General features: G+C 48.5%; 1 protein-coding gene across 1 annotated transcript in view; it reads right to left on the bottom strand.

The window, feature by feature from the left end:
• LAPTM4A (lysosomal protein transmembrane 4 alpha) overlaps positions 1-13,963 on the bottom strand; it is a 43,309-nt gene extending 29,346 nt beyond the window's left edge. The window contains exon 1 of the mRNA XM_088468138.1: positions 13,774-13,963. Coding sequence (XP_088324264.1) covers positions 13,774-13,872 — 99 coding nt within the window. The 5' untranslated portion in view covers positions 13,873-13,963. The remainder of the gene's footprint in view (positions 1-13,773) is intronic.
• Between the last annotated feature and the right edge of the window lie 1,452 nt (positions 13,964-15,415).

The following is a 15,415-nucleotide window of genomic DNA, read 5'->3' as shown; positions in this document are numbered from 1 at the left end:
TGTGGGGCTGGCTGTGTGTGTGTGGCTGGCTGTGTGTGTGTGGCTGGCTGTGTGTGTGTGGCTGGCTGTGTGTGTGTGGCTGGCTGTGTGTGTGTGGCTGGCTGTGTGTGTGTGGCTGGCTGTGTGTGTGTGGCTGGCTGTGTGTGTGTGGCTGGCTGTGTGTGTGTGGCTGGCTGTGTGTGTGTGGCTGGCTGTGTGTGTGTGGCTGGCTGTGTGTGTGTGGCTGGCTGTGTGTGTGTCTGTGTGTGTGTGGGTGTGTGTGGCTGGCTGGCCGTGTGTGTGTCTGTGTGGGTGTGTGTGGCTGGCTGGCCGTGTGTGTGTGTGTGGCTGGCCGTGTGTGTGTGTGTGGCTGGCCGTGTGTGTGTGTGTGGCTGGCCGTGTGTGTGTGTGTGGCTGGCTGGCCGTGTGTGTGGCTGGCTGTGTGTGTGTGTGTGTCTGTGTCTGGCTGTGTGTGTGTGTGTGTGTCTGTGTCTGGGTGGGTGTGTGTGGCTGGCTGTGTGTCTGGGTGTGTCTGGGTGTGTCTGGGTGTGTCTGGGTGGGTGTGTGTCTGGGTGGGTGTGTGTGGCTGGCTGTGTGTGTGTGTCTGTGTGGGTGTGTGTGGCTGGCTGTGTGTGTGGCTGGCTGTGTGTGTGTCTGTGTCTGGCTGTGTGTGTGTGTCTGGCCGTGTGTGTGTGTGTGTGTGTGGCGGGCCGGCCGTGTGTGTGTGTGGCGGGCCGGCCGTGTGTGTGTGTGTGTGGCGGGCCGGCCGTGTGTGTGTGTGTGTGTGTGTGGCGGGCCGGCCGTGTGTGTGTGTGTGTGTGGCGGGCCGGCCGTGTGTGTGTGTGGCGGGCCGGCCGTGTGTGTGGCGGGCCGGCCGTGTGTGTGTGTGTGTGTGGCGGGCCGGCCGTGTGTGTGTGTGTGTGTGTGTGTGGCGGGCCGGCCGTGTGTGTGTGTGTGTGTGTGTGTGGCGGGCCGGCCGTGTGTGTGTGTGTGTGGCGGGCCGGCCGTGTGTGTGTGGCCGGCCGTGTGTGTGGCGGGCCGGCCGTGTGTGTGGCGGGCCGGCCGTGTGTGTGTGTGTGTGGCGGGCCGGCCGTGTGTGTGTGTGTGTGTGTGTGTGTGGCGGGCCGGCCGTGTGTGTGTGTGTGTGGCGGGCCGGCCGTGTGTGTGTGTGGCGGGCCGGCCGTGTGTGTGTGTGTGTGTGTGTGTGTGTGGCGGGCCGGCCGTGTGTGTGTGTGTGTGTGTGTGGCGGGCCGGCCGTGTGTGTGTGTGTGTGTGTGTGGCGGGCCGGCCGTGTGTGTGTGTGTGTGGCGGGCCGGCCGTGTGTGTGTGTGTGTGGCGGGCCGGCCGTGTGTGTGGCGGGCCGGCCGTGTGTGTGTGTGTGTGGCGGGCCGGCCGTGTGTGTGTGTGTGTGTGGCGGGCCGGCCGTGTGTGTGTGTGTGTGTGTGTGGCTGGCCGTGTGTGTGTGTGTGGCCGGCCGTGTGTGTGTGTGTGGCCGGCCGTGTGTGTGTGTGTGTGTGTGTGTGGCCGGCCGTGTGTGTGTGTGTGGCCGGCCGTGTGTGTGTGTGTGTGGCCGGCCGTGTGTGTGTGTGTGGCCGGCCGTGTGTGTGTGTGTGGCCGGCCGTGTGTGTGTGGCCGGCCGTGTGTGTGTGTGTGTGTGTGGCCGGCCGTGTGTGTGTGTGTGTGGCCGGCCGTGTGTGTGTGGCCGGCCGTGTGTGTGTGTGTGTGTGTGGCCGGCCGTGTGTGTGTGTGGCCGGCCGTGTGTGTGTGTGTGTGTGTGTGGCCGGCCGTGTGTGTGTGTGTGTGGCCGGCCGTGTGTGTGTGTGTGTGTGTGTGTGGCCGGCCGTGTGTGTGTGTGTGTGGCCGGCCGTGTGTGTGTGTGTGGCCGGCCGTGTGTGTGTGTGTGTGTGTGGCCGGCCGTGTGTGTGTGTGTGGCCGGCCGTGTGTGTGTGTGTGTGTGTGTGGCCGGCCGTGTGTGTGTGTGTGTGTGTGGCCGGCCGTGTGTGTGTGTGTGTGTGTGTGTGTGTGTGTGGCCGGCCGTGTGTGTGTGTGGCCGGCCGTGTGTGTGTGTGTGTGTGTGTGTGTGTGGCCGGCCGTGTGTGTGTGTGTGTGGCCGGCCGTGTGTGTGTGTGTGTGGCCGGCCGTGTGTGTGTGTGTGTGTGTGTGTGGCCGGCCGTGTGTGTGTGTGTGTGTGTGTGGCCGGCCGTGTGTGTGTGTGTGTGTGTGTGTGTGTGTGTGTGTGTGGCCGGCCGTGTGTGTGTGTGTGTGTGTGTGTGTGTGGCCGGCCGTGTGTGTGTGTGTGTGTGTGTGTGGCCGGCCGTGTGTGTGTGTGTGTGTGTGTGTGTGGCCGGCCGTGTGTGTGTGTGTGTGTGTGTGTGTGTGTGTGTGTGGCGGGCCGGCCGTGTGTGTGTGTGTGTGTGTGTGGCTGGCTGTGTGTGTGTGGCTGGCTGTGTGTGTGGCTGTGTGACAGGATGCATGTGGCTGTTGCCCTTCGATTTACTTACAAGCTATCCGTCCAGTATTTGTAGGGTTTAAATAATTTGTACACACCTATCCCAGAGTTAAACACGTAAATGGCCAATATAATAAAAAAGCAATCTAATGATCGGTTTCATCTGCCTACGTCAGGTTTGTCTAAACAAAACATTGCCGATTAGGCCAAGCAGATGATTATCGGCCAGGTCTGTAATCACATTGGTAGGTGACGATTAGCATCTGCCAGCCCACACTACAAACAGTACAAGATGAACAATTTTATTGTGGACTCCATGGGACAGCGAATCCGTTTCTCAGGGCACGGAATGGTCAAATACTCTGTAAAGCGCTGCGGAATGTGTGCGCTATATAATAACTGGTAATAAACAAGCGGCAGGTTCAGCCCTCAAAGGGGGGATTCAAAATCAGGGGGAAGCGGCCAAGACCCCTCCCAAATGTATTTTTTTTAAAATGCGCCGTGTGTTGGGAAGGGGGGCGGACACTTTCAGGGAGACTGCTGCTGCCCAATGCCCGATGTGCTACTGACCTGGGCACCCGTCGGGCCCCGCCAGCCGGCCCGGGTAAGTAGTGAACCCCACCTCCATGCCAACGTGTCACCTGTTAATATGACACACTCTGGTGGGCAACTAATAAAATAACACTTAACATAATCAATGACTATCTTCAATCTTGTTCTGAGCAGGATGTATGCAGAGAGCTGTATGTTCAGCAATCCTGTATTTTCCTAATTATTGTTGATTATGAGGATTTGTAAGGTGCCACATTGCTATGCAGTGCCACACAGAATAAATCTCTACTACACAACGCGGTCATGGAATACATATTTCGAAACGGTTTTTCCGTGGTGATGAGCTAAACACCAACGAACCGATGCTTAGGTTTCAGTAACTAGGAATGCATTGCTGTAAATAACATGGAGAAGTGTGCCCAGAGGTTTTCTGACTAAGGGCTCTCTCTATGCTCTGTGCTAGGGATACAAAACCACAGTACAAAATAAAAGATAAAAACTAAAACTTTTAAGTGATTTTCCAGATTCTTGCCCCCTAAGCACACTACAGTCTCCACTTCATGGGACATACCTTACCCACCATGGATAACTGGAAGGACGCCTGTCAGACTGTCACCTATAAGCAGAGGCGAGTCCTTTTGCCTAATCTACCTTCTCTACCTTGCAGTTAGAACGTCCACATTCAACAATTCGACACTGACATAACTTTGACATATCTACACAAGAAATTAGGGTTAGGCTAAAATAGTAATGTATGCAATATATGACTGACTACGGTCCTTATGAACAGGTGACATGTCAGTGTCGACATTCTGATTTTCGACATATCAAACCCCGACATATCAAACCCCGTGCAAGTTATGCATTAAGTCCGGCTGCTTACTGTTTAGCTGCTCGGAGGGAAATCTACCTCCTATTAGGAGGAATTTACCATCCATACAGATCCAGCTTCTCTTTTACTATTAAGCCAGTGGTTCCCAAACTGTGTGCCGTGGCACCCTGGGGTGCCTCAGGGCATTTGCAGGGGTGCCTCGGGTTGATGGTCCAGTACCGAAGAAAATTACTTCTATTCAATGTGATTGCCAATCAACAAACATATGGACAAAAATAAGCGCAGCACTGTGTTAACCACCACATAACTGACATAAGCACAATTTACTTCATTTAACTTTTGCTGAATTTCTCAATAAGAAACTTTTGGCCCAGGGGTGCTGATACTCTAGGGCACCTTGGTTCCAAAAAGTTTGGGAACCACTGTATTAAGCTATAACATGTGAGATTTAATTACTTTTTGATACTTAAGAGTTCTATATTATGCTACACAGTTTACATCTGCAATCTGATACATTGTTAGATACATACAAATCTATTTTGCCAAAAGCAGAATATGTATTACTATTGTCAGCACAGACGGTGTAATGGTTAGCATTACTGCCTCACAGCACTGGCGTCGGTGGTTCGATACCCACTATGGCCCTAACTGTGTGGAGTTTGTATATTCTCCCTGTGCTTACGTGGGTTTCCCCCGGGTACTCCGGTTTCCTCCCACACTCCAAAAATATACTGGTAGGTTAATTGGCTCCTAAGAAAAATTACCCCTAGTGTGTATATGTGTGAGCATATGATAGGGAATATAGAGTGTAAGCTCCACTGGGGCAGGTACAGATGTGAATGGCCGAATATTCTCTGTAAAGCGCTGCGGAATATGTGTGCGCTATATAAATAACTGGTTATAATAATAATATTGTCCTTAAATCTCTGTTTTAAAGCGACTCTCCATTCCCAGAAGTTGTACTATGTTATAGTTATTAAATGACTCATGTGTATCACACTAGTCTCGTTAATGGTGACTTTATAGTCCTGCTGTACATTCTGAGCGCTGCTTGTACAGTCTCTCTATTTCTCCCCTGAGGCTCAGCTGGTCTATTTGCAATATCAGTCATCTAAAGACACTGGAGGCTGCAATTCTGTACTTCTGGCAATTCACCAGGAAGCGTATGAAGCCGGATGATGTCACAGTGGGGTCTATTCAGCAAGAGTGACGATGTTGCCCAGAATATTATCGAGCAACATCGTCACGAGATTTTATCAATTATAATAAAATATGGAAGCTATGCATTGTTTTCAGGATTCCCCTCTGCGCATGCTCAGTAATGCACTCGGGAACAGTCTCCGTCCCGGCTTGTGGTGACCGCCAATGGGGCAAGTACAGCTCCAGCCTCCCGAAATTGATTGACGTGTATACAGGCTTTATACATGTATATTTAACATTTATATATAAATGTTAGATATAATCACACATAAATAGACATGTGTATACAGGCTTTATACTAGCCTGTATAGATAATTTTGAGAGGTTTAAAAGGTTCTAGAGTGACTTACCTGTCGCCGATCACCGTGCAGAGGACAGAGACTGGGCGGGCTTACAAGATGCTGCAGGGACTTATGGGGGAATTTCCCTCTGTCCCTGCAGTTTTCAGGATATTTAAGTATTTTCTTCATATAACACCATTCTGAAATGGCGTTATCTAAAGTTAATATTTATCGAGTGATTTAACACTTTTTGCTTTGCTGAATATCAAAAAGCGTTAAAGCACTGTAGAGATCAATGTCTGATCCCTACAGAGCGATATTCAGCGAGATGGGAATCAATGGAGAAGGTAATTATCCCATTGCTGAATAGGGGAGATTATATATATATGTGGAATGCACACAGCTTCTACAATGACAGCGGGTGCCAGGTCAGAGAAATCCATATAACAGACGGCTCAAATCGTAGAAAAAAGGAACCAGGACCAGCACACCACAAATTACATGACATTTAATAGCAAGCCACCATGTATAGAAAGGTACATATGCCAACTGGACAAACAAAAAATAGAACGGGTAGTACTTAGCACTTCCATAGTAGGATGATAACCAGGGAGCTATGCTCTAAACCCGGACAAGCCCCGACGGCCGTTTCGTCAAGCTTCATCAAGGGACTAGTAACTAACTGTCCAGAGCAGGAATAAATACCTTTAAACTAATAAGGCAATACCACTCACCTGCGCACAGCAACAGGTGGCACCGTCAGGTGAAGGCGGGGTCCACAAGCGCGTGCATATCCCGGTCTGCCGCGACCTCCGTCACACTCGGCGAGCCTGCTGATGACGCGACCAAGGTGACCATGGCAACGGCTAACAGGACGCCGCAACATTGCACCCGGCCATCATGTGCAGGAACAGGGCTAATGCCCACAAAAAAAGCAAATACATAAATATACAGGTCCTCATAACACCACAATAAAGATAGTAATAAATATATTACTATCAATATATAGTAATAACAAACATATCATAATCCTCTAAGAATGACAACAGGTATAGTTAGGGTTAATCAAAGACTATACATGACATATATAACAGTCATCACAGACAGGGGCGTAGAGAGCCACGCCGGGCCCCGGTAAAGAGGGGGCATGGCCTAATTTCAGAAGGCATGGCCACACCCCCTTTTTTTAAAAAAAAAAGTATTTTGCAGCGCAGGTAAACTGTACCCGCTCCCCCCCCTCTCGGCGCCCCTGATCACAGAGTCACGGAATGCCAAAAACCAGGAGTTTAGAGAGCTCAACCATATGTTTATCATTATATGCATACAAAAAATATATATATATTTTTTTTAAATGTTGTTATTAAATTGATGATAAATAACAAAACCTAATAGTTTTAACCAAAAAAGGCAGAAAAAGAGAATTCCTCGTTTAGTCCATGGGGAACCATGGTCCCAAGCTTGTAAATCCAACTGCATTCCTGTCTTAAAAGCATCCTATGCCTATCTCCACCTCTTTTGGGAGGAGGCACATGGTCAAATGGCATGAAGCAAAAGTCATTAATTGCGTGTCCACTTAGAACAAAATGCTTTTACTTTCTAGCTGTGTGTAGGCTTTTTTAATCGAGGATCTGTGCATAGATATGCGTTCCTTGAGCATGCGGATAGTCTTGCCTACATAGAGCTTTTTGCATGGACAGATGATTATATAGGTTACATATTTAGTGTCACAACCCATTCTGTGATGAAGATTGAACACCTTTTCACTGTTAAAAAAAAATAAAAAAAAAATCATTGCTGAATAGAACCCTCAGAAGTGCAGTGAGCATGTACATGGGCTGCCCACACTCATTTAAATAAATACACATAACTAAAAGTGATTCCCAGTATTGACCTGTATTTTGGCTGTAAGTGTGCGACCAAAGTAGACTGTACCCATGGCAGCTTGTGGTGACCTGGTGAGATAAAGCTCTGGGGCCAATTCGAGAGCTACAAACATAACAGGAACATAGCATGTGCTATGCTAATTGAAAACAGTACAAATAACTTAAATAGCTTGCATTCTGTGATTATACGGGACCTTTTACACAGATATGTTCATATAACAGATCTATTGCGAGGAAAGTGAGGAAACGGATAGAACACTTCAGTTATTTCACAGTGATTCTAGCTTTGTGGCATACGGAACATTGGTAAACATTAATGCCCAGCTGTGATGGCCTTTGTTCCATTGTCTTCTGATTTATGTATGGTAACTCTGCTGTTGCCAGCTTGTACATTACCAAACAATGAAACGGATGTAAACTAATGAAGAGCACATTGTTCTTATCTCTACGGGGCTCGGCTACACGGGCTATTTTTAGTTAAGCAATCTCAAGAGATTGGATCTCATAAGAGACTGCTCATTCTGTAACAAATGCGCTTTGCTCTGCAAGTGATCTCTATACCGTTTAGTAGTGAGCTGATCGTCTTCTATCGTGCAAAGCTCGGTCTTTCTCCATAGAGATTAATGGCAGGATTAGCGATCACTCAACAGATCTCAGGCAGGAGACAGAGCACGAGAAGGTGGGTTTTGCAAATTTATGAGACAAAATCACAAGCAAAAAAAAAAATAAAATTGCATTGGGATTTCATAAGATATTTAATGAGATATTTATGAAGCCCTATTTCCAGAAATGACAGAAATCTCCTGTAAAAGGCAAATTAACACTGCAGACCGCAGTCCCCATTATTCTCAATGTGAACTGTTGTCTTATCCCATGAACCAACGCCCAAAAAGCATAGCTTTCCGGAGCTTGGCCCAGTTACCTTATACCTATGGAGGCATTCTCGCATTAGAGGGCTCTTACCATCCCTCTCCCGCAGCCTCTGTCCGCCTCCGGAAACTGACACTTTAATACATAAGGTAGAAAGTGAAAATAGACCATGCAGTCATAACTTAATGTACAATTTGGTTTTTAACGTGTCTGGGCTGGACAATGAAAGCCAGACATTTTGTTCAGCTAAATTAAATCCATAATGATCCTGATTATCCAATAGCAGCGTCACACGGACTCTTCTAGCCTCAGAGGTGCTCATGTCTAATATTATAGCCTATTTATATGCTTGTATGATATAGGCCTCTCATAGCCTAAACCCTTTTGTGAGACAGGGCCTGCTCAAATCTAATGTATTCCAATTGAAGAGTTAGATTATCCAGCACTTTGGAAACTGGTTTAGGGAGTTTTTAAAATACGTCCAAGCGCCCATTTCTTTATAGTACCCATTGAAGTGAAGTATTTGGATTGCCACATATCACTTTGTAGTTTATCTTTCTCTCCTTTTGTCAGTGTGTACCCATTTTTAAAGGGTCCAGGTACAAACTGCAGCCAATCGGATCCTGAGACTGTTCAAAGCAAGAAAGACAATAGCAGGAAAAGACTGTGACCGGTCACTTGTGTAATTATATTGGTTATAGCAGGATATAGGATTGAGCGGTGTTTGAGATAAAGGAGAATCTACATACACTTAGGAGCATATCCAATTGGGCATGAGGTTTAGCGAGGTTTAAAAAAAAAAAACAAATAAAAAAAAAACAAAACAAAACAAACAAACAAAAAAAAAAAAACTGTGTGCCCCTCGTAGTCCAATTTTGGATTACCGCAGGTATGCACGCTCCCGATATCCGCAGTATCCAATAACATTTAAGTTTTTTTCTTTAAAAAGTGGTTGCGGGGTTTTCAGCTCTGAAAACCCTACGGGGTGTAAAATAAAAAAATAAAATACACCTTATCTGCCTGGGAGTCTCTGCGGCTCCCGGTGGCCTCCCCTCCATCTTGTTACTGGAGAGGGGGCTGCTGGGAGATTTAGTTTTCCCAACGCCCATAACAGGTTGTGGGGGGGGGGGGGGGAGGGGTCACTCACTCTCACAGCTGCAGCATGAGACCAGGTCCCAACACTGGAGGAAGAAGACAGCACTGCGGAATGTGAGTAAGGACAAATTAAGCTAATTGGAAACTTCCAATTGCTTAAATTAGTCCTCGGGGGAGGGGGGGTGGTGGTGCCGCTGGGGACCCAGATCAAGTCCTGCTGATTTTTACTAAAAATTTTAAGATTTTAGGAAAAATCAGACTTGCTCTGGAGATGTGAAATAACCTCATGGCGCTCAAAATCTAAAAAAGCCTGCAAAGATGTGGGAGGACACATCTGTACATCCAATATGCTTTTGTAGGACTGTGAAAAGGATGTCTAATATACCAACAGAATATGGTTATTCACTTACATTTGTGAGTGACTGAAAGTAAAAACACAGCTCTAATAGCTGTGGGAGTGATGCACACACATTACTGGTCACCGTGCTCACCCTCATTAGTCCGTTGCATTGGTTCTGTGCTATGGTGGCTCCAGGCACAAGTGCGTACATCACACCTTCTTAAGTTTTTACTACTGATAAAAACAATTCGGATAATGCCAGTCTTCTCCTGGCCTTCGCCTACCAGCAGAATGCCAAGTGGCAATGGAAAAGTAAACACAGGCCAGGAGCATTGCTTACCCTCGGTTCAAGACTGGTGCAGATAGTGCCAAATTATAATAATAAAAGTAACATATGCCAGTTATAAAGGGACTTCCTACTGGCCATCTGTTCTGCTTCAGAAAGTAAGGAACTGCTTACATAAGAGACGTAAATAAAATACACGTCTAACTTACAGTAGCCTTTTATATAAAGTTGAAGAAAATGACAGCAAAGAGAAAAACGAAAGTTTGCTAAAAATGCCCAACAAATCTATATATACACACATACAAAGAGATAATACACATTCAGAAGTGTCCTTCAATGGGGTTTCTAAGCTCAAGCACCCCCTTGTTTTTGGGTCAGACAGCCTCCGAGATGATGAGGCAGGTTAAGACAATTGTGTTACTTGTAGCAATGCAGCTTTAAAGGAAAAGCCATTATAAAGTGACCCCCCTCACTTTATAATTGACATTCAATTTGACAAGTTAAGCTGCGTACACACTGATAGATATATTGCCTTTTTCACTGAACGGGCGAAATATCTATAGTGCATCGCAGATATGTCTGAACGGCGCAGTTCACAGACATATCCCATCTGTTGTGCAGCACAGCAGATGGCTGATAGATCTGAAATATATATTGGCCATCTGTTGGTGTGTGGGCGACCCGCCAATGGCCCTACACATGTTGCGGGACCCGGCAGTGATTGACAGTTCAACTGGGTGGGCATTTAAGCTGTCAAGCCCAGCACATTGGGCAGACAATGGCCAAGTGTGTATACACTTACCAACCATCAGAAAGGTCGGCAGGTGTGTAGCCAGCTTTAGTCGTTGTCTTGGATCGAGTTTCAGTAACACTGAGATCATGCGATCATTTACAGCCAGTGTGATGAAAGCTGGCAGCTTGATGATGTCACAGGAAGTTAACCAGATGCACAGTGAGCATGCTCCTGCATGTATTTGGGCTGTCCACTCACATAATACTCGTGCATGAATATTCATAGGTGTACAGATGATGGCTGACATCATGGTATGCAAAAAGGTAAAACATGGAATAAACTACATAACTGTAAGGTGCGTTATATATCATCTATTGCCGCAACAAATGCCCTATTCCCCAGGACTACAACACAATAACAGAAAACAATTGATATAATCTTCCACAGCTCACCCAAGACACATGCTTAACTCACAATTCGAGACAGTGCACTGGGGGACCCGCTATACGCTGCAAAAACTAAAACTTTTATTGGCAGAAAAAAAAAAAAAAGACTTTCAGAGAAGGAACAATACATCACTCCATATTCAGAGACTGCAAACCACTAGCTCTCACAGGAATATTCAGCACTAGATCCTCTTTTCAAGCTCATGGGAAACTTTCATATTCAATTATTTACAGCTGTAAGTCACAGCCAATGTAACCGTGGCAGTAGGCAATTAACTGACAAATAGTACGCAACAAAACGGATTTAGAGGGAGATGTATCAAACTTTCTAAAGAGGACAAGTGGAGAAATTGTCTCCATATTTTCAGAGAAGAAATCAGCAGGTGAATTATGCCCCTTTCACACCGACAACACACAGGTTTATCAAGTCGTGCATTTCCCGGGCCTTAGTCTCTGACCCTGGTACAGAGCAGGGTTGCGGACCCTGGACTCTCACCCGGGTTGGCCCCTTTCACACAGTCCAGACCCTGGTCGGTGCATGTGCACCGGCAAAGACCTGGGTAATTAGACCAGGGCTTGACAAATCCCAGGGGCCAGGTCGCCATGGCTACCAGATTTTGCAGTGAGGGAGGAAGAAGATCCTTACCAGCCCCCACGGAGATTCGTGCCTATACTATTGCGGCATTCATTTCATGCACAGGAGTGTATGTGCTGAGTGTCGTCTGCGGTGACTGCTGTGTCTGTGTCCGTCCCATCCTGCGCTGACGACTCCTCTCCATCCTGGCCTGCTCTGACCCATGCTGTCCCAGTCTACGCTGATCCTCCTGTACTTCTCAGCTGTCTACTGTCTCCTGTCTCTGGCTGCATAGAGCTTCCCGGTAATAGGGTCTATGCGTGGCCAGGGATTGCGGAGCGGCTTCAGAGGGATAGCGGTGTGACCACAATGGGAGTGGGGTTCTGTTGTACTTTCTGGCACCACTGTTTTATATGACATGTGGTCTGTTATTACTGGAGGGTGGGGGGTGGAGCAGGGGAGCAGTGAGGGGGGCCTCCATGTTACTATAGCCATTCAGCTGTGACCATTTTGTGGACTAGTATAGTGTGTATAACAGTTGCATAACACACAGAGCTGTGCTCCTCACTCACTCCTGTAATTTTTTTTGGGAGGGACAGTGATCTGGCTCCTACACTTTCATCCTGGCTCCTAAATTTTAGAAACATTTGTCAAGCCCTGATTTAGGCTGTGTGTGAAAGAGGTATTATTACTCACACACCCCCAAAAGAAATTATTTTTAAATTGTAGACAAACCACACAGACTTACAGCAAGCAAACAAAACATGACTGTAGTGTAGGAGTCGCTGGTGGTATATTTTGTGGCACCTGTCATAGGAAACACGGTCTGACATATCACAATGCGTATCCTTATGCAGACACTGTACCAGGAGCGAATGGTTTTATCCTTGAACCAGTGTATCCTCAATAACCATCTTGTGCCCACAGCAACATCGTAGGACCATGTAGCGTCCCGTCTCCCCCACCCCCACGCTCCTGGTAGCGTCCCGTCTCCCCCACGCTCCTGGTAGCGTCCCGTCTCCCCCACCCCCACGCTCCTGGTAGCGTCCCGTCTCCCCCACCCCCACGCTCCTGGTAGCGTCCCGTCTCCCCCACCCCCACGCTCCTGGTAGCGTCCCGTCTCCCCCACCCCCACGCTCCTGGTAGCGTCCCGTCTCCCCCACCCCCACGCTCCTGGTAGCGTCCCGTCTCCCCCACCCCCACGCTCCTGGTAGCGTCCCGTCTCCCCCACCCCCACGCTCCTGGTAGCGTCCCGTCTCCCCCACCCCCACGCTCCTGGTAGCGTCCCGTCTCCCCCACCCCCACGCTCCTGGTAGCGTCCCGTCTCCCCCACCCCCACGCTCCTGGTAGCGTCCCGTCTCCCCCACCCCCACGCTCCTGGTAGCGTCCCGTCTCCCCCACCCCCACGCTCCTGGTAGCGTCCCGTCTCCCCCACCCCCACGCTCCTGGTAGCGTCCCGTCTCCCCCACCCCCACGCTCCTGGTAGCGTCCCGTCTCCCACACCCCCACGCTCCTGGTAGCGTCCCGTCTCCCACACCCCCACGCTCCTGGTAGCGTCCCATCTCCCACACCCCCACGCTCCTGGTAGCGTCCCATCTCCCACACCCCCACGCTCCTGGTAGTGTCCCATCTCCCACACCTCCACGCTCCTGGTAGTGTCCCATCTCCCACACCCCCACCCCCACGCTCCTGGTAGTGTCCCATCTCCCACACCCTCACCTAGCATTACACATCCATTAGTGTTCCGCCTCCCATCATTGGCAGTGCCCACCTCCTACACCCCAACTGGCAGTACCCATCTACCACACCTGGCATTGCCCATCTCCCAAACCCCCTACTGATGGCATCTCCTGCATTCCCAACACCTGGCAGTGCTCATTTCCTACACCCACACCTGACAGTACTCATTTCCCACACTCCTGGCAGTGCCCACCTCCCGCACATTCCACACTCCCAATTGTGCCCATCTCCTACACCCCCACCAGGCAGTACTCATCTCTCACACAGCCCACACTCCCGATAGTGTTCTAACCTCCCACCAATGACAGTGCCCATCTCACACACCTGGTATTGCCGAGCTCCCGCACTCCCCACACTAATACCGATGGCCCATCTTCCGCAGCCCCGACACATCGCAGTGCCCACCTCCTGCCTTGAAACATCAGGTAAGCAGCTCCACTCTATACTCGCCTCCAGCACCTTACAGGTCCCCAACTGCCCCACCACGCTGTCACCCTCTCTCGCCGCCCTTACCATGTACTTGGTGCCCAGGATGATGGTCCCGGTGCGGACATGGCAGCAGCCGCAGCAGCGAGTGCTGTACAGCCGGTCACGGCTCCGCTTGAGGTTCATGGTGACTCTGTGCCTACGACCGCTTCTCCTCCGGGCCGGTTCTCGTCTCCTTCTTTCTCCTTTCTGTCACCGCGCTCAGTGACGTCACACGCACAGCTGTGTGGGCGGGGCCTGGGGAACATGGCAATCAGTACGTTTGATGCACCAGCCGCCATCTTGGAGAAGGGAAGAACGTTCCCTTTAAAAGTGGATCAATCCCCTTCAGCATGGCCCTTATTGCGCTTCTCAGGTAACAGGATGAATTGTTTCTGTTCGATTCGGAGATTTTACACCTATTTCCGCCGAAGGGTGTCTTTGCTGAATGTTTCTGTTGGGTAGATACAGTTGCCTGGCAGGTCAATAACAATTTAAATAAATAAATATACTCACGGCTTCAATCACCTAAATCAGTGTTTCCTAAACTCATTCCTCAGGGAGCACTAATAGTGCAACTTCATGTTTCAATTTTTCTTAGTTGTTGCACAGGTGTATTCATTACTGGCTTACACATTTTGAAATATCCACTTGTGATTCTGTGAGGAGACATGGAAAACATGCACTGTCAGGGACTGGCTGGCAACTTTCAGCCTGGGTGGGGGGTGGGCAAAACAAGCAAGTGGCCCTGGTGTTGTTAACCCCGACTACAGGTTGCACGGAAAACACATTAGTCCTCGCAGGAAAAAAATAAAACACATTGTCACTACAGGAAAAACAAATCAGACGCAATGGCACTCACGGGAAGAAAAAAACATATTCATTGCCCATGCCGCCCTACAAAAGTCTGACCTGACCTGTCAGACTTAAGGTGCATACACACGGTCAGATTTGTCAGATGAACGATTTGCAAACGATTTCCAAACGATTGAATGATTTTTGACTGCATTAAAATTAATGGAAATCGTCCAAAACTGACTGCAAAGACATCAGATGTCAGTTATCGTTATCTGACAAATGGGAACGGGCATCGTTCAGATATGTCAGATTTTCCTTCAGATATGAACGATTGAACGATTTTTTAAATCGTTATCGTTCAGATCTGAAGAAAAATCTGACCGTGTGTATGCACCATTACACAGCAGAACTACTAGGAGACACAACCGCACAATAGCATCAGGGAATGTAGACATATACTATAAATTGTTAAGATTGAAAAAGGGGGAGGTGGGGTTGACCCTCCATGGCCAATTTCTATCGGAATATCATAGTCTGAGCGGTTTTAGAGTAATCAATATTCCCACCATTGGAAGAACGAGTGCAATTTTTTGCAGTAAATGGTGCGGAGTATTGAATAAGTGCTCCCTTGACTTAATTCTTTTGGTTATTGAAGAGGTGGGACTCGAATTGGTCAAAATACGTGAGAAAATTACTAAACTGGAGAAATCTAGTATACCGGTATTAAGATTGGATCGATATGAAAATTGGGTAGATAAACTGCAATTACAGATTGATTCTTTCAAGGATGATTTGGTTTCCTTTAAGAGGAAAAAATTGCAGACAGTGACTAATGATTATGCCACGCATCATGTATATAGCTGGCTAACAGGCGACCATCAGAGTGGCCAGC

Source organism: Taudactylus pleione, unplaced genomic scaffold, assembly GCF_031769625.1.
Source record: "Taudactylus pleione unplaced genomic scaffold, aTauple2 ptg000081l, whole genome shotgun sequence".
Lineage (NCBI taxonomy): Eukaryota > Metazoa > Chordata > Amphibia > Anura > Myobatrachidae > Taudactylus > Taudactylus pleione.
This window is presented reverse-complemented; position numbering and strand designations above follow the sequence as displayed.